The sequence below is a fragment of the Panthera onca genome, chromosome B1, assembly GCF_046562875.1.
Source record: "Panthera onca isolate mPanOnc1 chromosome B1, mPanOnc1 haplotype 2, whole genome shotgun sequence".
Classification (NCBI taxonomy): domain Eukaryota; kingdom Metazoa; phylum Chordata; class Mammalia; order Carnivora; family Felidae; genus Panthera; species Panthera onca.
The window spans coordinates 187,910,935-187,938,145 of NC_138342.1; the positions used below are offsets into that span (position 1 = coordinate 187,910,935).

Sequence of the window (27,211 nt, forward strand, 5' to 3'; positions counted from 1 at the left end):
TCTGTTCCTTCCCACCCTGTACTCTCTCTGTCTCTCAAAAATAAATAAACGTTAAAACAAATTAAAAAAAAAAAATAAGCTATCCTCTCTCATAAGGAATCTGGATGAGTTAGTAAAATTCAGCTATTCAATCACTTGGCAAATAATTACTCTGTTCCTCCCCGACCCCGACCCCAAAGACTGTTCTCAGCTCTGAAGACTGACGTGTTGCTCACAAACTAGTGAAGGTGAAAGGTAAAGGCTCGTTTCGACCCATTCCTGTAGTTGTCACGTATGCGAGGCCTTTCTGACAATGAGCGAGGTTTGCTTCTCGCAAATTAGGCATTGGAATGTCCCAACGTTCCCTCAGACACCATTGCAAAGACTATGCGTTCTCAGTAAAGACATGTGTTCTGGATACAAATTTTGATCAGGCAATTGCTTTCAGTCAAAATATACGAACGGTATCAAACAGGTCAGGAGTAAGCAGGTGGATCCAAAACCCATTCCAGAGGATTACTGTGGAACAACTTCCCTACCTCAGATGGAGGGATCTTCTTGCCCACTCGCCGCACTCGGCCACTAGATTCTGAGTCTGAGGGCTTACTTTCCCTTCGAACAACATTTCTTCCACCTCCCAGAATAGCTGCTGTACTTTCTGCGCATTGGCTTTGTCGAACTCCTAGAACAGAAATGCACATTCAGTAGCAAGACTAAAAGTTGCAGAACTACGACGGGAGCCCGGGTGGCTCAGCCGGTTAAGTGAATGACTTTGGCTCGGGCCATGTTCTCGAAGTTCATGAGTTCAAACCCTGCATCGGGCTCTGTGCTGAGAGCCCGGAGCCTGCTTCAGATTCTGCGTCTCCCTCTCTCTCTGCCCCTCCTCTGATTGCACTCTGTCTCTCTCGCGTGCTCTCAAAAATAAATCAATTTTAAAAAATAAAAATGAAACTAAAAATAAAAAATAAAAGTTGCAGACGTGAGGCCTTCATAATCAGTAACACACATTTAAAGTGCTCCTTATTTTTTTTTTTTTTTGTTTAAAAAAATTTTTTTTTTTAACGTTTATTTTTGAGATACAGAGAGACAGAGCATGAACAGGGGAGGGGCAGAGAAAGAGGGAGACACAGAATCTGAAACAGGCTCCGGGCTCTGAGCGGTCAGCACAGAGCCCGACGCGGGGCTCGAACTCACGGGCCGCGAGATCATGACCTGAGCCGAAGTCGGACGCTTAACCGACCAAGCCACCCAGGCGCCCCTAAAGTGCTCCTTATTTAGAAGGAGTACAACATGACAACAAGAATGTGGACTTTGCAGTCATTATAGAAAGGGCCATGTACCCTCTAGGGGTGATGGAACCTGAAATCGAACCCACAACTCAGCAGCAGGTGCACATTCACTTTGATACACCTGACCCAAGATGGTCAGGTCTGGTTGATTTTCACAGAATGCTGTTCAGTGTTTTCTGTTGTGCTTCCTCCCTTAAACTGATAACAAACTACATTCCCGCTACAGCAGGGGAGCTAAATTCTTTTAAAATGCAAATAGGATAAAAAAACTACTAATATTCTCCTTCCAGGAGGGGACTGGGGGACCGAGGTACTGAGAAAGGCTTACTTTCAATTTTCTCTTTTGGCTTTTGTTGCTTATTGCAAATATTACCTACCAAAAAAGTAAGTTAAAATTTTTTTCATTATTATTTTTTTAATGTTTATTTATTTCTGAGACAGAGAGAGACAGAGTGTAAGCGGGAGGGGCGGAGAGAGAGCCACACACACACAGAACCTGAAGGCTCCAAGCTGTCAGCACACAGCCCAGCGTGGGGCTTGAACTCACGGAACCATGAGATAATGATCTGAGCCAAAGTTGGACGCTCGACCAACCGGGCCACGCAGGTGCCCCGGTACGTTAAAGTTTTTAAACAAAGAGCAACCAGGGGCGCCTGGGTGGCTCAGGTCATGATCTCACGGACCGTGAGTTCGAGCCCCGCGTCGGGCTCTGTGCTGACCGCTCAGAGCCTGGAGCCTGTTTCAGATTCTGTGTCTCCCTCTCTCTCTGATCCTCCCCCGTTCATGCTCTGTCTCTCTCTGCCTCAAAAATAAATAAACGTTAAAAAAAAAAAAAAATTAAACAAAGAGCAACTATAGGGCCTGATGTAATTTCAACTCTTGAAACGGAAGCCCCAAGAATCTCTCTGGATAATTACACGAAAACATGTGCCGAAAAGAATTGCGGAACTTGGACACTATGAAGCAAGGGTCCTCAGCCTTCTTCCCACCTGCAGAGGCACAAGAGCGAGGGCAGGGGCTGTTCATCGCAGGTGCAGGAGTCCCGCCTTGTCTGAAAAGTCCTGAGTGATTGGGAGCTGACTCTTCTCCGTGTCCCTCTCACCACTGTGGGAGGCCCAGCTATGCCCCCGGCCAAGGAAGTGGACCCACGTGTGCCTGTCGAGTGGCCAAATGCTTCGAAAGAAAGCAAAGGAAGCCGGAACGCAAACCAAAAAAAAGACCAGGAGCCAGCACTGGAGGCTCTTCCGCAGCCATTGCCCCCGTCCCCTATTCTCAGGGTCCTGGAGGGGAGAAAGGGGTGGGAGACCGTGGTGGGCAGAGCCCCCAACGAAAGCCAGAGCTGGAGGCTCACGTTCACACAGCTAAGAATCCCACTCCTGAAGAGAGCCAAAAGAGGGTCAAAGTTACCAGCTTCTGCCAGGATTGGAGGTGAGAGTAAAAGATGTGGTTTAGAGGGGAGGTTCCGGAAGATGGCGGCGTAGGAGGACGCGGGGCTCACAGCGCGTCCTGCCGATCACTTAGATTCCACCTACACCTGCCTAAAGAACCCAGAAAACCGCCAGAGGATTAGCAGAAGGGAGTCTCCGGAGTCAAGCGCAGACCAGAGGCCCACGGAAGAGGGTAGGAAGGGCGGCCAGGCGGTGTGCGCTCCACGGACTGGCGGGAGGGAGCCGGGGCGGAGGGGCGGCTCGCCGGCCAAGCGGAGCCCCCGAGTCTGGCTGGCAAAAGCGGAGGGGCCGGATGGACTGTGTTCCGACGGCAAGCGCGACTTAGCGTCTGGGAGGTCAGAAGTTAACAGCTCTGCTCGGAAAGCGGGAAGGCTGGAGGACAAAGGGAGGGAGAGCTGCTGAGCCCCCGGACGGCAGAGCTCAGCTTGGCGGGGAACAAAGGCGCCAGCGCCATCTCCCCCGCCCATCCCCCAGCCAAAATCCCAAAGGGAACCAGTTCCTGCCAGGGAACTTGCTCCCTCCGCAAACACCCAACGCTGTGCTTCTGCGGAGCCAAACCTCCGGCAGGGGATCTGACTCCCTCCTGCTGCCACAGGGCCCCTCCTAAAGTGGATCACCTAAGGAGAAGCGAGCTAAGCCTGCCCCTCCAGCCCCCGTGCACCTTGCCTACCCACCCCAGCTAATACGCCAGATCCCCAGCAACACAAGCCTGGCAGTGTGCAAGTAGCCCAGACGGGACACGCCACCCCACAGTGAATCCCGCCCCGAGGAGAGGGGAAGAGAAGGCACACACCAGTCTGACTGTGGCCCCAGCAGTGGGCTGGGGGCAGACATCGGGTCGGACTGCGGCCCCGCCCACTAACTCCAGTTATACACCACAGCACAGGGGAAGTGCACTGCAGGTCCTCACCACGCCAGGGACTCTCCAAAATGACCAAACGGAATAATTCCCCTCAGAAGAATCTCCAGGAAATAACAACAGCTAATGAACTGATCAAAAAGGATTTAAATAATATAACAGAAAGTGAATTTAGAATAATAGTCATAAAATTAATCGCTGGGCTTGAAAACAGTATACAGGACAGCAGAGAATCTCTTGCCACAAAGATCGAGGGACTAAGGAACAGTCACGAGGAGTTGAAAAACGCTTTAAACGAATTGCAAAACAAAATGGAATCCACGATGGCTCGGCTTGAAGAGGCAGAGGAGAGAATAGGTGAACTAGAAGATAAAGTTATGGAGAAAGAGGAAGCTGAAAGAAAGATAAAAAAATCCAGGAGTATGAGGGGAAAATTAGAGAACTAAGTGATACACTAAAAAAAAATAATATACGCATAATTGGTATCCCAGAGGAGGAAGAGAGAGGGAAGGGTGCTGAAGGGGTACTTGAACAAATTATAGCTGAGAACTTCCCTGAACTGGGGAAGGAAAAAGGCATTGAAATCCAAGAGGCACAGAGAACTCCCTTCAGACGTAACTTGAATCGATCTTCTGCACGACATATCATAGTGAAACTGGCAAAATACAAGGATAAAGAGAAAATTCTGAAAGCAGCAAGGGATAAACGTGCCCTCACATATAAAGGGAGACCTATAAGACTCGTGACTGATCTCTCCTTTGAAACTTGGCAGGCCAGAAAGGCTTGGCACGATATCTACAGTGTGCTAAACAGAAAAAATATGCAGCCGAGAATCCTTTATCCAGCAAGTCTGTCATTTAGAATAGAAGGAGAGATAAAGGTCTTCCCAAACAAACAAAAACTGAAGGAATTTGTCACCACGAAACCAGCCCTACAAGAGATCCTAAGGGGGATCCTGTGAGACAAAGTACCAGAGACATCACTACAAGCATAAAACATACAGACATCACAATGACTCTAAACCCATATCTTTCTATAATAACACTGAATGTAAATGGATTAAATGCGCCAACCAAAAGACATAGGGTATCAGAATGGATAAAAAAACAAGACCCATCTATTTGCTGTCTACAAGAGACTCATTTTAGATCTGAGGACACCTTTAGATTGAGAGTGAGGGGATGGAGAACTATTTATCATGCTCCTGGAAGCCAAAAGAAAGCTGGAGTAGCCATACTTATATCAGACAAACTAGACTTTAAATTAAAGGCTGTAACAAGAGATGAAGAAGGGCATTATATAATAATCACAGGGTCTATCCACCAGGAAGAGCTAACTATTATAAATGTCTATGCGCCAAATACCCGAGCCCCCAGATATATAAAACAATTACTCATAAACATAAGCAACCTTATTGATAAGAATGTGGTCATTGCAGGGGACTTTAACACCCCACTTACAGAAATGGATAGATCATCTAGACACACAGTCAATAAAGAAACAAGGGCCCTGAATGATACATTGGATCAGATGGACTTGACAGATATATTTAGAACTCTGCATCCCAAAGCAACAGAATATACTTTCTTCTCGAGTGCACATGGAACATTCTCCAAGATAGATCATATACTGGGTCACAAAACAGCCCTTCATAAGTTTACAAGAATTGAAATTATACCATGCATACTTTCAGACCACAATGCTATGAAGCTTGAAATCAACCACAGGAAAAAGTCTGGAAAACCTCCAAAAGCATGGAGGTTAAAGAACACCCTACTAACGAATGAGTGGGTCAACCAGGCAATTAGAGAAGAAATTAAAATATACATGGAAACAAACGAAAATGAAAATACAACAATCCAAACGCTTTGGGATGCAGCGAAGGCAGTCCTGAGAGGAAAATACATTGCAATCCAGGCCTATCTCAAGAAACAAGAAAAATCCCAAATACAAAATCTAACAGCACACCTAAAGGAAATAGAAGCAGAACAGCAAAGGCAGCCTAAACCCAGCAAAAGAAGAGAAATAATAAAGATCAGAGCAGAAATAAACAATATAGAATCTAAAAAAACTGTAGAGCAGATCAACGAAACCAAGAGTTGGTTTTTTGAAAAAATAAACAAAATTGACAAACCTCTAGCCAGGCTTCTCAAAAAGAAAAGGGAGATGACCCAAATAGATAAAATCATGAATGAAAATGGAATGATTACAACCAATCCCTCAGAGATACAAACAATTATCAGGGAATACTATGAAACATTATATGCCAGCAAATTGGACAACCTGGAAGAAATGGACAAATTTCTAAACACCCACACTCTTCCAAAACTCAATCAGGAGGAAATAGAAAGCTTGAACAGACCCATAACCAGCGAAGAAATTGAATTGGTTATCAAAAATCTCCCAACAAATAAGAGTCCAGGACCAGATGGCTTCCCAGGGGAGTTCTACCAGACGTTTAAAGCAGAGATAATACCTATCCTTCTCAAGCTATTCCAAGAAATAGAAAGGGAAGGAAAACTTCCAGACTCATTCTATGAAGCCAGTATTACTTTGATTCCTAAACCAGACAGAGACCCAGTAAAAAAAGAGAACTACAGGCCAATATCCCTGATGAATATGGATGCAAAAATTCTTAATAAGATACTAGCAAATCGAATTCAACAGCATATAAAAAGAATTATTCACCATGATCAAGTGGGATTCATTCCTGGGATGCAGGGCTGGTTCAACATTCGCAAATCGATCAACGTGATACATCACATTAACAAAAAAAAAGAGAAGAACCATATGATCCTGTCAATCGATGCAGAAAAGGCCTTTGACAAAATCCAGCACCCTTTCTTAATAAAAACCCTTGAGAAAGTCGGGATAGAAGGAACATACTTAAAGATCATAAAGGCCATTTATGAAAAGCCCACAGCTAACATCATCCTCAACGGGGAAAAACTGAGAGCTTTTTCCCTGAGATCAGGAACACGACAGGGATGCCCACTGTCACCGCTCTTGTTTAACATAGTGCTGGAAGTTCTAGCATCAGCAATCAGACAACAAAAGGAAATCAAAGGCATCCAAATTGGCAAAGATGAAGTCAAGCTTTCGCTTTTTGCAGATGACATGATATTATACATGGAAAATCCGATAGACTCCACCAAAAGTCTGCTAGAACTGATACATGAATTCAGCAAAGTTGCAGGATACAAAATCAATGTGCAGAAATCAGTTGCATTCTTATACACTAACAATGAAGCAACAGAAAGACAAATGAAGAAACTGATCCCATTCACAATTGCACCAAGAAGCATAAAATACCTAGGAATAAATCTAACCAAAGATGTAAAAGATCTGTATGCTGAAAACTATAGAAAGCTTATGCAGGTAATTGAAGAAGATATAAAGAAATGGAAAGACATTCCCTGCTCATGGATTGGAAGAATAAATATTGTCAAAATGTCAATACTACCCAAAGCTATCTACACATTCAATGCAATCCCAATCAAAATTGCACCAGCATTCTTCTCGAAACTAGAACAAGCAATCCTAAAATTCATATGGAACCACAAAGGCCCCGAATAGCCAAAGTAATTTTGAAGAAGAAGACCAAAGCAGGAGGCATCACAATCCCAGACTTTAGCCTCTACTACAAAGCTGTCATCATCAAGTCAGCATGGTATTGGCATAAAAACAGACACATAGACCAATGGAATAGAATAGAAACCCCAGAACTAGACCCACAAACGTATGGCCAACTCATCTTTGACAAAGCAGGAAAGAACATCCAATGGAAAAAAGACAGTCTCTTTAACAAATGGTGCTGGGAGAACTGGACAGCAACATGCAGAAGGTTGAAACTAGACCACTTTCTCACACCATTCACAAAAATAAACTCAAAATGGATAAAGGACCTGAATGTGAGACAGGAAACCATCAAAACCTTAGAGGAGAAAGCAGGAAAAGACCTCTCTGACCTCAGCCGTAGCAATCTCTTACTCGGCACATCCCCAAAGGCAAGGGAATTAAAAGCAAAAGTGAATTACTGGGACCTTATGAAGATAAAAAGCTTCTGCACAGCAAAGGAAACAACCAACAAAACTAAAAGGCAACCAACGGAATGGGAAAAGATATTTGCAAATGACACAACGGACAAAGGGCTAGTATCCAAAATCTATAAAGAGCTCATCAAACTCCACACCCGAAAAACAAATAACCCAGTGAAGAAATGGGCAGAAAACATGAATAGACACTTCTCTAAAGAAGACATCCGGATGGCCAACAGGCACATGAAAAGATGTTCAACGTCGCTCCTTATCAGGGAAATACAAATCAAAACCACACTCAGATATCACCTCACGCCAGTCAGAGTGGCCAAAATGAAGAAATCAGGAGACTATAGATGCTGGAGAGGATGTGGAGAAACAGGAACCCTCTTGCACTGTTGGTGGGAATGCAAATTGGTGCAGCCGCTCTGGAAAGCAGTGTGGAGGTTCCTCAGAAAATTAAAAATAGACCTACCCTATGACCCAGCAATAGCACTGCTAGGAATTTACCCAAGGGATACAGGAGTACTGATGCATAGGGGCACCTGTACCCCAATGTTTATAGCGGCACTCTCAACAATAGCCAAATTATGGAAAGAGCCTAAATGTCCATCAACTGATGAATGGATAAAGAAATTGTGGTTTATATACACAATGGAATACTACGTGGCAATGAGAAAAAATGAAATATGGCCTTTTGTAGCAACATGGATGGAACTGGAGAGTGTGATGCTAAGTGAAATAAGCCATACAGAGAAAGACAGATACCATATGGTTTCACTCTTATGTGGATCCTGAGAAACGTAACAGAAACCCATGGGGGAGGGAAGGAAAAAAAAAAAAAAAAAAAAAGAGGCTAGAGTGGGAGAGAGCCAAAGCATAAGAGACTGTTAAAAACTGAGAGCAAACTGAGGGTTGATGGGGGGTGGGAGGGAGGGTAGGGTGGGTGATGGGTATTGAGGAGGGCACCTTTTGGGATGAGCACTGGGTGTTGTATGGAAACCAATTTGACAGTAAATTTCATATATTAAAAAATAAAAAAAAATAAAAAAAAAAAAAAAAAAAAAAGATGTGGTTTAGAATACTGGTGGGGGGGCGGGGGAGGGTGCCTGGGTAGCTCAGTGGGTTGAGCGTCTGACTTCAGCTCAGGTCATGATCTCAGTTTGTGAGTTCAATCCCCACATCAGGCTCTGTGCTGACAGCTCAGAGCCTGGAGCCTGCTTCGGATTCTGTGTCTCCCTCTCTCTCTGCCCCTCCTCCACTCGTGCTCTGTCTCTGTCTCTCTCTCTCAAAAATAAGTCTATGTTAAAAATAAAAATTTAGAATGCCGGTGGGAAATTCCCTCATCATCGATGATTTTGTACAGTCTTTACTTCTCCACATTTTTCTAGTATTTAAGTTCCTGATTGTCAAAGCCTGTCCTGAATTTCCAGCCATACAGAGGATACAAGAGATCATTTATAACATGGAGGGGGAGGGTTGGGAAGTGGAAAACAAAACCAAAATTCTCAACAGCTAAGATTCTGGGTTATGAGATTATGAGTGATTTTTATTTTTCCTAATATTTTCTGTATTTTTAAGTTTTTCCACGTGACATGTGAATAGGTTCATATGGATGTATGTGTATCTTTCAAAGTTGGTAGAAAGTTTATTTAAAAGTAAGAAAATGAGGCACCTGGGTGGCTCAGTCAGTTGAGCGTCTGACTTTGGCTCAGGTCGTGATCTCACAGTTTGTGGGTTCAAGCCCCACGTCAGGCTCTGTGCTGACAACTCGGAGACTGGAGCCTGCTTTGGATTCTGGGTCTCCTCCTCTCTCTGCCCCTCCCCTGCTCTGTCTCTCTCTCTCTCAAAATAACTTAAAAAAAAAAAAAAAAAACAACTCTTGGGGCACCTGGATGGTTCAGTCGCTTAAGCATCCGACTTCGGCTCAGGTCACGATCTCACGGTTTGTGGTTCAGGCCCCGCGTCAGGCTCTGTGCTGACAGTTCAGAGCCCGGAGCCTGCTTCGGATTCTGTGTCTCCCTCTCTCTCTCTGCCCCTCCCCTGCTCATGCTCTCTGTCTCTCAAGAATAAATAAACATTAAAAAAATTTTTTCCAAAGTCAAGAAAGCAATTCTTCATTATAAATTGTAAGCACAGAATTGCACAAAAGATTCTGAAACCTACGTCATCTCTCCAGGAGTAAATGGAGCTCCTCTCCGTTGATAAGCCAGTGGTGGAAGTCTGTGTGCCAGACCCAGACCAAGAGTTGTGGGCACCTGCAGGCGTGGGCCTTCCACTCGATGGCAACGATGATACGGATCCACTGCAGAGACACATGCAAGCAAAGTGGGAAGAGGTTATACGGGACGTGGTTCTCCTTCTCTGAGCTGCTTTTAAAACTGATTCTAAAACATTCATGCAGTGTCGCATCTCCCGACACTACAAACAAAACTGCTTTTTTGTTTTGTTTTTTACTTTTAGAAATGCATGGCCAATCACTGATTCTGCTTCCTGTATTCATTATGGGAACGTTTCGATTTTGCAATCAGAAGCATTGAACAAGTTAATTCTTACCAGGCATATTTATCAATGGCTTTCTGCACATTTCTTGTAAAATGTGTAGGTAAAGGATCTTCGCTTTTCACAATGGAACTGTGCTTTCCAGATCCTTCTGCCAGTCCTCTTCTGAAAAATAAAATAGGAAAACCATCTCTGATGTAATAATCGAATTTTATCCATTGAGACTTTTAAAATGTCCTTTGGCATAAAGTCGCTTCTTTCCTCCTGCTGCGTCCCCCAAACACACAAAGCGTGCATGCTTACACACGTGCTCACACACACCATATTTCCTCAAGAAACTGAAGGTCTAGGATCTTACCATCTCTATTTTTCTTAGAACAAGGTTGACATTAACCTATATGCCCCTTTATGTAAATGGGGGGGGGGGGGAGAAAACACAACTTTTTGTGACTTAGCCAGACCGGTAAACGTTGCCCCCAACTCTGCGCAGACACGGCCTCACTCCAAGGCAAGTGGACCATGAGCTAGATTTCACTTCCAACTTGTCCCTTGACTGGGTGCCCTTGTGATTACAAAAGCCAACCAGCCTTTCGGGAAAAACTTGATAGTTCTGTATTAACTCTGAAATGTATTAAATTCTGTTGAATCGCTAAACACATGAATGAACAGAAGAAATGATCGAAACCCGCAGACAATAGCTCATTTTAGCATGGCACCGTTGTCTGCCTAACGTGTGGCGAGTTTTAAAACATTAAAGTTAATGAAAAACAACAACAAAGGAAGAAATCTCTAAACTTTAAATAAGGTACTAAACCTGACTGGTGTAGGAGAGTTAATCATTAAAATGCCCTTTCAATGAACCTCTTAAAACATTTACTTCCCTCTTAGTCAAAGCAGCTTCCTAACATTTAACAGTAAACAACTTTCATTCTTTTATAGAAATAATAGTTTCCGATACAAATAACTCATATTCTATATCAACTGAAGATATGGCAGTGATTTGGGGGGAACAAGTCAACTTTCAGTCTTTTTAACAGGGATACCACAGTAATACTCATTTAAAAAAAAAGTTTGCTGTGTCATCAATTAAAATGGTGCCTAATATACAGCATTTATATTAGTGAATGTAAATGGAGTTTTAAAAAATATTAATACAGATTGGGGCACCCGGGTGGTTCAGTCAGTTAAGCGTCCGATTTCAGCTCAGGTCGGTTTGTGAGTTTGAGCCCCTCATAGGACTCTGTGCTGACAGCTTAGAGCCTGGAGCCTGCTTCGGATTCTGTGTCTCCCTCTCTCTCTGCAAACCACCCCCGCCCCCACTCATGCTGTTTGTCTCTCTCTCTCTCATAAATAAACATTAAAATAATTAAAAATATTAATACAGAGAATAAATTCTGCCCTTAGTTATATACCTGCAGTGCTCTACAACAAAGGGAATTTGAAAAACAAATTAATTCGTACAAACAGGTTAGTAAGAACCTCTGCCTTCCATACATACATCTTGTATGAGAGAAGAATAGAATCATGTATTTTTCCCCCTCCTTACTGCTTATGTGTCTTAGGTACAATCAGGCGATTCGGAGAATAAAGGTGCTAAGAGAAAAGAATACAGGACAAGCTTTTATGGTAATAAACACCTTTATCTCTGGCCTTATTCAGTCGTGTTTCAAAACCATCAATTACTTATCAATTTCATGCGCCTCCGTAACTCTTTAGAGAAACATAAAAACACTTATGATGGAAAGGAGACAATCAACCAAACGTTACATCAGAGAGAACTGCTTCGAGCATTAAGAAAGAAATGCTAGCCTACGAGTTCATCTGAATTAAATGAAATGTGCTCCTTCATAATATCTATAAAAGAAGAACAAAGATCCATTAGAATCCTGCTCTGCCCCTGACAGGCTCTGTGTTCCCAGCAAGTTGCTTCTGTCTCCTGGACCCACCTGCAAAACAGTGCAAATACTGTCAACGGTTTCAATACGGTTGTTGTGAGATCTCAATTAGATCAAGTGTGTACAGTGCCCACGTCATCAGTGCCGGCTCTATCGGGTGGTTCCTGCTCACTGCTACCACGGCTATCACACATTCCTCTATGAATACACCGAGCTGTTTCTTTGCACCTCCCGCAGCATTTTGTATCGTACAGACCTCTCCCCATCCCTCAGCTTTTTATTTAGATCATTCTGACACTTTATTGTTTTCGTATCAAACGCATGCCTCTCACACAGAGATGCTCTAGGTTTGCTGAAAGAATCAACACGCAAAGATTAAATTAGCGACTCAAACAACGAACATGGTTTTACTCTAAAAGTCCATGCTTACTACAAAGGACTGCATTGCGACCAGACACAAACATACTCTTCAAACTCAAGACGTTTCTGCAGAATGTGTCATCCTTCGTGAAGAAAGAAAATTCACAGCTCTGGGAATAGCTGATGGCCACAGAAGTGCCTTTTACAACGAATCGGTTGCATAAAATGGTTTCTTGCTGTCAGCGCTGGAAGACTGAATTCGCTAATCAGAGGTATGCCTGTTTGTTTTGTCCCCAATGAACAATACCTTCTTCCTCCAGGAAGTTCACCCTTTTTCAGGGGCCAGGGGAGGAGGGGGGTCTTTCCAATCCAAGAAAATGCTTTACAAAATGAAAGCACTGATGCTTCTCTTCTCCTAGCACCATATCCTTCCCCCAGACAGCATTCCTACTGACTTCAAAGGGTAGCTGACAGATCTTCAAGATGCGGGGACTAGGTGTGTGTAGCAGGTCGGGGCTGGGGGTAGAGGACTACTTACTCTAAGATGCCCTCAACCACCATCTAGGTCTGCACTAGTTCTCCAATTTTTTTTTTTTTTTTTTTTTTTCTCTGAGCTTCCTTTCCTTCAAAAGCCTCTGTATTTCTGTGGAACTTCTTGAACTTCAGAGTTCAGTGTAATAACAGATACGTCTGACCACAGAGTTCAGAAATTCTGAAGAGGAATTTGAACCTATTAATGCAATGAATACCCAAAGTCACCAAAAAGCTAGGGATGGAGCTGCCCCCTGGACCCAGGCCATCTGACCTGCGTGTGTCTCCGGGGACCCCAAACTACCGACGTGGTTCAGTAAAACCAGAACCGATACAATTTGCCTTTTGTTTTTTCCTTTTATGTCTTGTTTTCAATCTCTGATTTCTTTCCTCTAACCAACCATTATACATAACACTGAACATCTTTAATTCCCTGTAAACTATCAATTCCCTTGTAAACTCTGCAGTCTAAAAAAGGGTACAGGGCACCTGGGTTAAGCATCTGACTTTGGCTCAGGTCATGAGCTTACAGTTCATGAGTTTGAGCCCTGCTCTGGGTGAGCACAAGCCCCACTTCAGGTAAGCCCTGCTTTTCTCTCTCTCTCTGTTCCTTGCTCAGTTGTGCCCTTTCCCTCTCTCTCTCTCAAAAATAAAAAAAATAAAAAAGTGTACAGGATTTACAGGATGTGTCCTATAAGTACCTTAAAACTTGAAAATGGTGGAATGTCTATCAAGCTTTATTAAATACACAGACACATAACAGTTTATTACATAATACATAGACACATAACAGTTTTACACAAGTTTCTGTCTATACTGCTTAGATTTTAGAGATGTTAAAAAAAAAACTGCTAATGGGTATATTTAAGGCTGTTCACTTGGAAAGAGGGAGTGGGTTTTAGGGCCGACTGAAGTGCACCCACTGAACTAGATGGCCCTAATTTGTCAGTGCATCAAATTTAAGGCTGAGTCCCAATCTCCATGAGTCACTCTTCCAGTGGACGAGGTAATGACTCTATTACTTAATTTTACTTTTTAAAACTCACCTCTTGATGGCCCACAAATCTCTGCCTCTTTGCCTTAATAGAAATTCAATATTCAACAGTGATCAGAGCTTTCAAAAGTTTGCATGCCTGCTTAAAAGGACTGTCTGAAATGAGCACTGTATTCTGAGTGGGTCGAAATGCAAGATGGTTTTCTGGATGGACTGTCTCTCACGAAGAGGCTCTTGCCCTAAAACACCCAACGCCGCCCCGCTTCATACAAGCACAGCCTGGAAGCAACCACAGCTGGCGGGGCCGATGGAGAATCTGTCATCTCAGACGCGACCCATGCTTCTCAGTGCAAGAGAGCAACTTCGCCTGGGAAAGCTGGATGATGTCAGCACTAGAGATTTCATGAATGGGTGCAGGGAAAGAGACCCGATGGATCCCAGCTTTGCAGCCAGGAAAAAAAAAAAGCACGCACATGGCACGGAGATGTGACACGATCAAAAGTTCATCATCCCACCTCCCTTCCCAGATCAACACTTACCCAATCACAATCAGCCCCAGGCCTCGGCTGGCGTCCCCCGGGCCCGGCCCCGCGCCCCGAGGCCTGGGCGCCTCCGGGCGCTGACATCCCGCGCGGGCCCCCCGCAGGCGGCGGGCGGCCGTGCGCCCCCGCGCCCCCGGGGCCTCGACTCCCCGCCCGCCCAGCCCTGCGCCCCCAGACCGCTAGCCCCGCACACGCAGCCGCTTCGCAGCCGGGAACCGCGAGCCTCGAGCGGCGCGGCCAGGGGCGCTCCCGGCCGGGTCTGCGCGGCCCATGGGCGCGGCTGCTCGCGGGGCGCCCCGCACCGCTTCCCGTCCCGATGCTACGGCCCCGCACGGACCAGATTCCGGCGCGGCGGGGCGACGCCTCCCGTCCCCTCCGCGCACGCCCTCCCCTCCTCCTCCCCGGCCGCCGCGCCCTTCGCCGAGGGCGGTCTGGGCCAGGCGGCGGGTCTCGGGCGCTCCCGGTTTCCAAGCCTGGCCCGCGCTCCCCGCCCCCACACGCTGCCTCCCCGCCCTGCGTCCGCGGCCCGCGTTCCCAGGAACCTGACCTTGGAAAAGTCCTGCTGCCAGAGGCCCGATTTCATACTCCAGTGACCTGAGCTTGGGCCGCAAGCCACTCGGCCTCTTGGCCCTCGCCTCGCCGCCCTCCCTGCGCCTCCAGTGCGCACGGTCGGACTCCCTCTCCGCCCCACCCCGCGCGCCCGGGGCCTGTCCGGGCGGGGGGAGGGGGAGCAGGAAGGGGGTCTGTCCGGACAGGTGTTTGCTATACTTAATTCTTTTAAGTAGGATTTTAATTAACAGGAGAAAGACCGAGAACTTGAATTAACAGGAGAAAGATTTCACCTATCCCCGTGCTCCCATCAAAGGATTCCTAGGTGGGAGGTAGGTGGAAGGGAGGTTAAAAAATATGGAAGCCGCAGACCTGGTAAATGCAAGATGCTAAACCGATTAACAGGAACTCTAGGCCTAGTTGTGCACCACAGATTTGTCTCTAGTCATGTTCCGTCTCTCCAGCTTCATTCAAATAGATGCTTTATCTCATCCCACCCAATAACTTTTCTACAAGCCAGCGAGCATGCCTGTGTTTAGGTTTTTTAATATGCGCTTGTGTCAATCTTGAAGTCATACAATTATACCAGGACCCCTTTGTTGGGAGCTAGCAAAATATCCAAGCCACCATTGAGAGAAACAGGAGTGATTTAGCTTAAATAATGTACATTTTCAGGCAAAACAAACCACTTCTTGAACTAAGTATACGAGAATGCTCACCACATGTACCACCACAAAATCGGTTTTGAAGTGATAAATGGTTACAAATCCTAAAATTAATGGGATTTTAAATCCTGATATGTACATACGTGTATATATGTGGGGTGTGTGTGTGTGTGTGTGTGTGTGTGTGTCTATCAGGAAAACTGATGGTGTCTGAAGTAAACACACACCTGCTAACACTATTGATATGTAAAGGGAGGCGTGACAGGGAAACAAAAGAAAGGAGAATATTATGATCCAAAGATAGGCCATCTTGTTTACTTTTTTAACACCCATGCTTGGTAGATACCATTATCCAATTTCACTGATGAAAATACCAAAGGCAGAAAAACCAGAAGCAAAATGTTCCAGGTCACTCCACGAGGCTGTGGTGTGTGTGTGTGTGTGTGTGTGTGTGTGTCCCAGCTATCGATTATTGCACAACAAACCACCCCAAATTTAGTGGATTAACACGGGAGTCATTCTGTTCTCACAAACCACAGAATTCAGAAATTTGGGCAAGACTTGCGGGGTGATTATTCTGCTTTGGCTGGCATTGTGGCTCACTGGCATTATTCAGCTGGTATACCATTATTCGGCGGTATTCAGCGGGCCTCTGGACTGGTCTGGAGAGTCCAAGAAAGCTTCACCCGCATGGTATCTAGCACTTTGGGGTGGGGGAATGGCTGGAAGGCTGGGCACAGCTGGGCCCTTCTCTCATTGCAGGCTCAAGACCTCCCCGGGGAACCTCTCCAGTGGGGCAATCAGAATTCCCACATGGCAGCTCGGGGCTCTGAGAAACCAAGGCTGAAGCTGTCAGCTCTATGAAAGGCCGGCTTGGAACGGGCATAGCGTCACTCCCATTGTACTCCATCGTCAAAGTGGTCACAGATTCAAAGCGTTGGGAAAGAGAACGCATCCCTCTATGGGAAGTGCGTCAAAGAATCTGCATTTACTCTGCCACTATCCACTTCCGTCCAGATGTTATTGACACGCCTCCCTGACATGCACAACATACTCAAGCCTCTCAAAATTCCCTAAATCTGATCATTTCAGTCATATTCAAGTGAGGAGGAGGAGGAGGAGGCTCCTCGGGGGCACTTCCTCTGCATCTGAAGACCTGTGAACTAAAGAGACAAGCCAGCGCCCTCTGCCCCACGAACAATGGGGAGACGGAGACCGGAGAACCACAGCGGACACTCGTGTCGCAAAGGAGGGGCAGTGGGAGACACAGCAGCCTCTGGCCCACGGCTATCCGAATCCAAGCAGGCTCATGTTTCCAAATCCTTGATCGGGGACCCACTTCTGCTCTCTGGCTCCCTCCCGGCTCTTCGCTCTGCCTTCTGGGCTTCTGGTTCCACCCTCTGAGTTGTCCGCTTGAGGAAGAAATGGCCCAGGGCAGCCTGCTTCCTTCCAGAGAAGCTTCACGGGGGAGGAACCAAAGTCAGAGTTGCTTCGAGCCCAAGCTGATAGTGCTTCTAACACTCCACCAATATAATTCTCTTACATAAATTCTGTCCTGTCCTTTCAATTTCATTCAAGTTCCCTCCACTAGCCATAAGCCACTCAGACCCTTCTTTCTGGGACAGGTCATTGGGGCACCTTTGAGGCTGCTACGGGACAACGCTCTTAAGCCCCTAAATCTTCCCGAGGCTTTAGTTAGCCGAACCTGTGGTTCCCCCTCTACCACCGCCGGGGAGCTGATCTCTGCATGGAGGTCATTTCTTAATTCTGTTCAGAGACTCTGATGTTGAAACAACCCACTCTTCAAACCCAACAAGTCCTGACTCTCACATGTCATACGAATTCCGCTCAATAACTGAACAGCTCCTTCTTTAGTTCATCTCTCTCTTCTCTCAAATTTCCAAACCCAAAGCACTACTGATTTAGAGCCAGAAGTCATAAAATCTTCCCGCTGGACCGGTCTAGAGAGCAGTATGCCCCAGCAGAAATATAATGGAAGCGACACACATAATTTTAAGTTTTCTAGTATCTGCATTAATAAAGTTAAAAGGAACAGTTGAAATTGTTTTTAATAATGTATTTTATTTAATCCACTCTATCTAAAATCAACTGTATCTCAACATGTAATCAATATAAAAATTATTGAGATATTTTAAATCCTTTTTTTTTTTTCCGGTGCTGTCTTTGAAATCCAATGCATGCTTCCCATTTAGCGCACATCTCAGAACTAGTGATGTTTCAAGTGCTCATTCACTACATGTGGCTTGTGGCTTCTGTACTGGCCAGTGGTCTAGACTATAAAATCCTTTGACTTTTGCTGTTTTTTGAGAGAGAGAGAGAGTGAGCAGGGGAAGGTCAGAGGGCAAAGGAGAGGGAGAATCTCAAGCCGGCTCACGCTCAGCGCAGAGCCCGATAGGGAGCCCTCTGTGGAGACTGACGCAGGGCTCGATCCCACAACCCTATGGTCAGGACCTGAGGACGAATCAAGAGTCACACGTTCAACTGACTGAGCCACCCAGGCGCCCCTAAAATCCCTTGACTTTTATTTTTAATATGGCTTAAACATTTTAAGACTTCATCATTCTTAGCCAAGCCTAAAGTTGTGCGTTATTTATATCTACAAGATATATATGCATATGCATACGTATATATGAGAATATGTATATATTCTCTTATAAATATGCACGTTTCCAAAGTATTAGTCATAAGCTTCATCAATATGCAGTTAAACGCTTAACTGCATTATCACAACCAAAGCTACTGATCCTGTCAGTTTATTCTTAAAGGCACATTGAAATTTCTATAAGCAGACAAAAATTCATTTCAAACAAAAAGGATTAAAGATGTTCCACATTTGAATATGATTTATAAAAGAAAAACATTTTCCTCAATGTTATTTGTACTTAGAGCATATCATTTTTCATCCTTCCCTGGTTACTTAAACTGGATTTGGGAACCAAAAGTAAACACCTATTTCTGCATTCTTGATGGAGTGTTTTACATTCTAAGGGGGGTGGGGGCTTGAGGTCAATAATCACAGTAATTAAATAGAAGACCTCAATTCCTAAAATAAGGATATTAGGATCTGCCTTAACTTATTTTGGAGAATTCATTTGGATGAAATGAAATTGTGCATGTGACCATCCTCTGAAAAATCTATTAGAAGTGTAAAGATCTATCACTAGTCACAAGCAACGTTTCAGTTGTCAAAAACCGACCTGATTTCAAATACTGGCTCTGCCTTGCTCTAGCCAGGCAATCCCGAACTGGTAACAATTCCCTGAGCATAAATTGTCGAAAGCAAATCTAATGTTATTCTCTTCCTTGGTAGAGTCCTATGAATTAGAGATGATTTTTAAAAAGTGCACGTAGATGCCTAATACATTGTAACTTACATTACTCCAGCTCTTGAAACATTGAGTTAATTACATTGAGAGTTTAAAAAGAAAATTGAGGGGCGCCTGGGTGGCTCAGTTGGTTAAGCGTCTGACTTCGGCTCAGGTCATGATCTCACGGCTGGTGAGTTTCAGCCCCGCATCAGGCTCTGTGCTGACAGCTCAGAGCCTGGAGCTTGCTTCGGATTCTGGGTCTCCCTCTCTCTCTGCCCCTCCCCACTCGTGTTCTGTTTCTCTCTTTCTCTCAAAAATAAATATTAAAAAGAATTTTTAATTAAAAAAGAAAAAGAAGATTGAGTAGAGAGCTCACTTGTGTCCATATTATTCTTATGCAGTTATAATATGCAAATGTTGCATATAGCCTTTTATATTTATCCAGTTCAGGCAGTCTTTCCTTTGCACCAGTATCACGTAAACTGAAACTGTATGCATCAAAACCATGTCCTTGCTTTGCAAATGTACACACACACACACACACACACACACGTATTTTCTATCTCCACCCTGGAGCTGTTCACCAGTGAGCACACCCACCCAGCACCTAGATCTTGGTTTCTAGTACAATCCTCCAATAGGAGGAACTAAGTTTCCGTGGAGAAATATATGATTCCAGGGCTGGGGCAGGGAAAATATAAGATCCTGGAGCATGTGCAGTGCCAGAAAATAAGGACGTACTCAAAAAACTACAAAAGAGTGGGGGCATGTCAGGGGCCAGCCTGAAAGAGCCCTGAATGGCGAAAGCTGAAACAACTTGAGTACCAAAATAAATAATGTGGTATTGAGTTACAAACCAAGGAACAAAATCAATATCTATGAGTACATAGTGATATAAATAAATGAATAAATAAATAAATAAAGGGGGAGGAGGAAAGTGGTGAATCTCGTACAGAAAAATTATAAATGAATCAGGTCACTGCTTCTCCTTTCAGGAAACAGAGCTTAGTATCTCCGACCCTCAACCTTGAGTGTGGGCTTGATTCCAAAGAGTACAGTATGAAAGGGAGGCGGGTAACTTTACAGGGGAAAAACCTGACCAGCACTCTGTCAGCCAGGCGATCAAGGTCAGGATCATTAGTGATGAGTCACGATGGAAGCCGACACCCTTAACAAGATATGAGGAGAATGCCGCTTCATCTCTGTGGTCTTCCTCCCCGAAACCCATAATCACAGTCTAATCATAGGACAAATTCTAACTGAGAGACACTCTACCAAATATGTGACCTGTGCTTTTCAAATTGTCAACGTCATCAAAACAAGGCAAGTCTGAGAAACTGTCTCAAACCAGAGAATACTAAGGAGTCGTGATGGTTAAATGCAGTATGGCATCCTGGATAGGACCTTGGAACAGAAGAAGGACAGTGGGGAAAACCTGGTTGTAACAGCTAATCTTAAATCCGTGGACTCTGAATAAAGCAGATTATCCTCCATAATGTGGGTGGGCCTCATCCAATCAGTTGCAGCCCTTAATAGAACAAAGACTGACTTCTCCCAAGCAGGAACGAATCCTGCAAACAGACTGCCTTTGGACTCAAACTGTAACTCTTCCCTGGGTCTCCAGCCTGCCCACCTACCCCGCAGAGATTAGACTTACCAAGACTCCATTATCATGTGGGCCAATTCCTTAATGTAAATCTCTCTCTCTCTAGCTCTTTATCTGTCTATCCATAAATATATACCTTCTTATATAAATCTATAAATATAGATGCAGGTGTAGACATACATAGAGATACATCCTAATGATTCCGTTTCTCTGGGGAACCCTGGCTGAATACACTGGTGATGGAATGAAGATGGAATGAAATGTGAAATTTTAGTTAATAATAATACATCAATGCCAGTTCGTTATCTGTGACAAACGTACCATCTCATATAAGATGTTAATAATAGGGAGCAACTTTTCTGTACATTTAAAACTGTCCTAAAGTAAAGTCAATTTAAAAATGCTTTCATTAAACTCTTCGCCGCATTTAAATATATTGCCCAAGTTAATAACACCTTCCTAGAAGACCAATAAAACAATATCATATTTTATTACTATAATGTGAAGAATATAATAATTTTATAACGTTCTAGGTAAACTGTGAAGTCCACAGCTTATATGAAATTACAGAAAAATGTAGAATTAATATATTATTTAACAGGAAAACGAAAAAAAATTTTACTAGGTGGGAAAATTTATAAGGACATTATTTTTAAAGAATTATAGCAAAATACAGGAAGTTATATCTGATTTTATAATGACAGATACTAATAAATAATAGTCAAAGCACAGAAATGTGCTTTATATAATTCTTTTCTAAGAGCAGTCTATGTAAAGCAAACTACAAGTGCATTATTTGACTCCTTTTGCAATCAAAATGTTTGCATGCAGTCCCGCCAGAGAGCCACTAGATGGCAATCTTTCCCATCTGTTAAAACTGAAAAACGTGCCCAGGTGGATTTTATATATAGGTATATACATATATATATATTTATATGATATATGTATATATATATTTTGCAAGACTTAGGCTTTAGTGAATTTTATTTCCAGATGTGGAATCCTGTTTAGATCAGAAATCACTATTGCAGTGAACAATATGCACAGTATGCACAGCTGACAGAAAGTGTCAAGATGCTAACATCCCCCGTGGCTGGAATGCTAACCCTTTGGCAGGCAAACAGGCTCAGGGACCTTACTTCTGAACCTAACAACCACCCTGATGCTCGCTGCTTTTCATTACAGAAAAGAAAATCGAGGGTGAGCAACGTAAGTAAATTCCTGAGGGTAAGCAGTTTTATCCAGCTCGGTCCAGTCTGAGTTTAAAAGTTTGCCCTCTCTAAGATTCATCTCTGATCTAACTTGCAGATCTCTGTTGAAGTCCCTTCTCTGATAAAGATGTTCTATGGACATCACTTGTGGATATACCAAATACGTTCTATAATAATATTCACTAACGTTTCTCGAATACTAACCACGTTCCAGTCCCTCCTTTAATGGACTTGATACAAGTGAGTTTAACATTTAAGTTTCACAATAATTCTTTGAAAGGGGGATAGTATTAGTATCATTATGCAGAGTAGTAAACTGAGGCACAGAGAAGTCATGACATGACAGAGCCAACATTCTAACTTCAGCTACTGGAGATAAAGCTTATTCAACAGCATACTCAATCTTTTATGCAGGGCAGACACCTCAGAAGCCCTCTACAACATATCCGGAGAAGTTCGAGCTCACTAGTTTTAACAAAGAATACAGAAAAGTTTTTACATGTAGAAGAATGTTGTATCTGAAAAGGGTAACGGAGGAAAATTATTAGACTTTTAATATGAAGGGTGTAAAAAAACTTAGAAAGCCCTAAGTAATCTATGAGGTTAACAGCTTATATAAAATTACAGAGAGATACAGAATTTGTATTTTATTAAAAAAAAAACCCACCTAAATTGGGTGGACAATAATTAAGGGTGTCCTTAATTATTAAGGACAATAATTATTAGGTAAGACCATACGAAATTGCCAATAGTGTACTGTTTTGAACCAGAAAAACAGAAATTTTATGTATCAACCCAATACACTGGATGAATGGATTCAATAACATTTTTTTTTTTTAAGTAGGCTTCATGCATGGAGCCCAACGTGGGGCTTGAACTCATGACCCTGAAACCAAGATCTGGGCTGAGATCAAGGTCTCAACTGATCTTGAGATCTTGAGATCTTGAGACTGAGACACCCAGGTGCCCCAATAACATTCTTTAATATCTAGTATTTTTTCTTACTTTTAAGCATTAACTTTACCATGCTATTATAGTAGAAAGTGAAAGAAAAAAAAAACAATTTGAAAATGTTTTTATGAATACTTTTATAAAGAATTAATCAGACTTTCAAAGTAAAAACAACCACCTAAGCGTATTCTAGGAAGAGTTGAATTTCCCCCACTACAGCATCAATATAGTCAAATTTTCCCCCAAGAAGTGTATTTTCATGTTTAACCTCACCTATTCTTTTAATAGTAGAGCAAAAAGTAAAGACTTGGTAATAATTGCTAGATCACAACTTACAAGGTTTCATTTGAGGTTTCATTTGATGTCATTGAAATCTTAGGATACAGTTGATCCTTGTTATTTGCGGATCCCATATTTGTGAATTCACCTACTTGCTAAAATTTATTTATAATTCCAAAATCAACACTCCAGGTGCTTTCATGCTTATTCATGGACACGTGTAGTGGGGCAAAAAGCTTGAGTTGCCTGAATTGTGTGTTCTCCCCCGAGATGGAGCCAGACAGCACTCTGCCTTCTTAGTTTTGCTCTAACACTATAAACAAGTGCCCTTTTTGTAGTCTGTTTAGTGCCATGATTGTTTGCATTCTTGTGTTTTTAGTTGGTGATTTTGCTGTCGAAATTTGTGGTGTTTAGATGGAAATCATAGCATTGAAGGCATATATTAGAAAAGAAGACCTAAAATCAATCATCTAAGTTTCCACCTTAGGAAACTGGAAAAGGAAGAGCAAATGAAATCCAACGTAAGCAGAAGAGAAGAAATAATAAAATTAGAGCAGAAATTTAACAAAAAAATCGAAAACAAGAAATTAAATAGAGAAAATCAATGAAACCAAAAGACGGTTCTTTATAAAGCTTAAGAAAGACCAATAAGCCTCTAGCCAAAAAGAGAGAGATTGAGAGGGGGCACAAATTACTGAAATCAGAAACGAGGGGTGCTTGGCTGGCTCAGTCGGTAGAGCATGCAACTCTTGATCTCAGGGTTGTGAGTTTGAGCTCTGTGTTGGGTGTAGAGATTAATTAAAAATAAAATCTTAAAAAAAAAAAAAAAAGAAATGAAAGAGGGAACATCACTACAAATCCCATGGACATTGAAAGTATAATAAAGGAATACTCTGAATAACTCAGTGAGCACAAATTTGATAAACTAGATGAAACGGGCCAATTCCTTGAAAGACATAATCTGCCCAAAACTCACACAAAAAGAAATAGACAATCTGAATAGGCCACCTAAATTTATCAAAGAAATTAAATCAATAATTAATAAAACAGAAAGCACCAGGCCCAAGTGGGTTCACCGGTGAATTCTACCAAACATTTAAGGAAGAAATTATACCAATTCTCCTAATCTCTTTCAGAGGATAAAAACAGAGGGAATACTTCCTAACTCATTCTATGTGGCCAGCATCACTATAATACCAAAACCAGACAGAGACATTTGTAAGAAAACTACAGATATACATCTCCCATGAAGATAAATGCAAAAAATCCTCAACAAAATATTAGTAAATTGAATCCAACAATTATAAAGAGAGTTATACAGCATCACCAAATAGGATTTATCCTGGGTATGTAAGGCTGACTTAACACTACCTAATCAATTAATGTAATCAGTCATATCAACAGGCTAAAGAAAAATTACATGATTATATCAATAGATGCATAAAATGCATTTGACAAAATCCAACATCCATTCATGCAAAAACAAAAAAAAAAATAAAACCTCTCAGTAAAGTAGGAATAAAGGGGAATTTTTAAAACTTGATAAAGAGCATCTACAAAAAGTCTACGGCTAACATCTTACTCAGTGATGAGAGACTAGAAGCTTTCCCACTAAGGTCAGGAGTATGTCAGGATGTCCTCTCTCACCACTCACTTTTCAACATTATACTGGAAGTCTTACCAAATTCAATAAGACACAAAAATGAAAGAAAAGTTATACTGATTTGAAAGAAAATTACCTTTGTTCACAGATGATCTAACTGTCTATGTAGAAAATCCAAAGAATCAAGAAAAAAACTCCTGGAACTAATAAGTGATTACAGCAAAGTTGCAGGATTCAAGATTATATAAAAAAGCTAATTGCTTTCCTTATATAGGCAATAAACAAGTGGAATTTAAAAATAACAATACAATACTATTTACATTTGCCCACCCCAAAATTAATTATTTAGATATATATCTAACAAAATGTGTTCAAAATCTATATAAGGAAAACTACAGAACTCTGATGAAAGAAATCAAGGCAAAACTAAATAAAGGGAGAGATAATCCATGTTCATGGATAGGAAGACTCAATATTGCCCGGTATCAGTTCTTTCCAAACTGATCTATAGATTTAATGCGCTCTCAATCAAAATCTCAGCAAACTATTTTGTGGCTATCAACAGATATCTAGAACTGATTCTAAAGTTTATATGGAGAGACAGAAGACTCAGAATTACCAACACACTATTGAAGGAGAGGAACTAAGTTGGAGAAATGACTCTACCTGACTTTAAGACCTACTATAAAGCTACCATAATCAAGGCTGGTATTGGTAAAAAAGTACACAATAGACCAATGGAACAGAATAGAAAGCCCTGGAGATATATGTATGTAAATATATTCAGCTGATCTTGGACAAAGGAGTGAATGCAATACAATGGAACAGAGAAAAATCTCTTCAACAAATGATGTGAAAACAACTGGATATCCACATGTAAAAAAATAAACCTAGATACAGATGTAACATCCTCTCCAAAAATTATCTTGAAATGGATCATAAACCTAAATGTAAAATTTAAAAAACTATAAAACTTCTAGAAGATGACATAGGAGAAAATCTTGATGACCTAGATCATCAAGACAATGACTTTTTATTTATTTATTTTTAATTTTTTTAGCCTTTTAATTTTATTATTTACTTTTGAGGGAGAGAGACAGAATGTGAGCAGGGGAGGGGCAGAGAGAGAGGAAGACACAGAATCTGAAGCAGGCTCCAGGCTCTGAGTTGTCAGCACAGAGCCCAACGTGGGGCTCACAGACCACAAGATCATGATCTGAGCCGAAGTTGGACGCTTAACTGACTGAGCCAGCCAGGCGTCCCAAGACAATGACTTTTTAGATACAACACCAAAGGCATGCCCCATGAAAGAAAGAATTGACAAGTGAGCCTTCATTAAAATAAACTAAAAAAATTCTACTACGCGAAGGATAATGTCATGAGAATGAAAAGACAAGCCTGGGAAACAAGACGGGGAGAAAATATTTGCAAAAGGCACATTTGCTAAAGAACTGTTATCCAAAATATACAAAGAACTCTTAAAGACCAACAGTAAGAAAACAAACAACCCGGTTTAAAAATAAGCCAAAGACCTTAACGGACACCCCACCAAAGAAGATGGATCGACAGCAAACAAGCAAATGAAAAGATACTCCAGACCATACACAGCAGAGAAGTGCAAATTAAAACAACAATGAGATGCCACTATACCCCTGTTACAATGGCCAAAATGCAGAACACTGACAACACCAGATGATGGGAAGGTGGTAGGGCAAGGAGAACTCTTCCATTGCTGGTGGGAATGCAAAATGGTACACCCATTTTAGAAGACAGTTTGGTGGTTTCTTACCAAATTAAATGTACCCTTACACTACAGCCCCGCAATCACACTTCTTGGTATTTACCCAAAAGAGTAAAAATTTATGTCTACACAAAACTTGCACGTAGATGTTTATAGCAGCTTTATTTATACTTGCCCAAACTAGGAAGCAACCAAGATATCCTTCAGTAGGTGAGTGGATAAATAAACTGTGGTATATCCAGACAGTGAAATCTTATTCAGCTCTAAAAGGAAATGAGCTATCAAGCCATGAAAATACAGAGAGGAAACTCAAGTATGTGTTACTAAGTGGAAGAAGGCAATCTGAAAGGGTTACGTACTGATTCCAACTATAAGACATTCTGAAAATGGCAAAATACGGAGAGAGTAAAAAGATCAGTGTATGCCAAGGGAAAGGGAGGGATGAATAGGGCACAGAGAATTCTTTAGGGCAGTGAAAATACTGGGTGAGACCGTAATGGTAGATACATGTCATACATTCGTCCAAATGCATACGATGTATAAGGCCAAGGCTGAACCCTAATGTAAACCATGATTTTGGGATGCTAATGATCTGTCAATGTAGGTTTCTCATTTTTTTGAAATGTTTATTTATTTATTTTTGAGAGAGAGAGAGAGAGAGAGAGCACAAGCAGGGATGAGGCAGAGAGAGAGAGGGAGAGAATCCAAAGCACGCTCCAGGCTCCCAGCTCTCAGCACAGAGCCCGATGAGGGGCTTGAACTTATGAAGCATGAGATCATGACCTGAGCCGAAGTCTGAAGCTTAACTGACCGAACCACCCAGGCACCCCTGTTGGTTTAT

The 27,211-nt window shown here is 42.5% G+C and overlaps 1 protein-coding gene across 1 annotated transcript in view; it reads right to left on the reverse strand.

The window, feature by feature from the left end:
- The window catches only part of FAM149A (family with sequence similarity 149 member A), a 59,593-nt gene that overhangs the window by 16,085 nt on the left and 16,297 nt on the right, over positions 1–27,211 (reverse strand). The window contains 3 exon segments of the mRNA XM_078445339.2: positions 519–661; positions 9,779–9,917; positions 10,169–10,279. Of these exon segments, the coding sequence (XP_078301465.2) occupies positions 519–661; positions 9,779–9,917; positions 10,169–10,279 (393 nt within the window).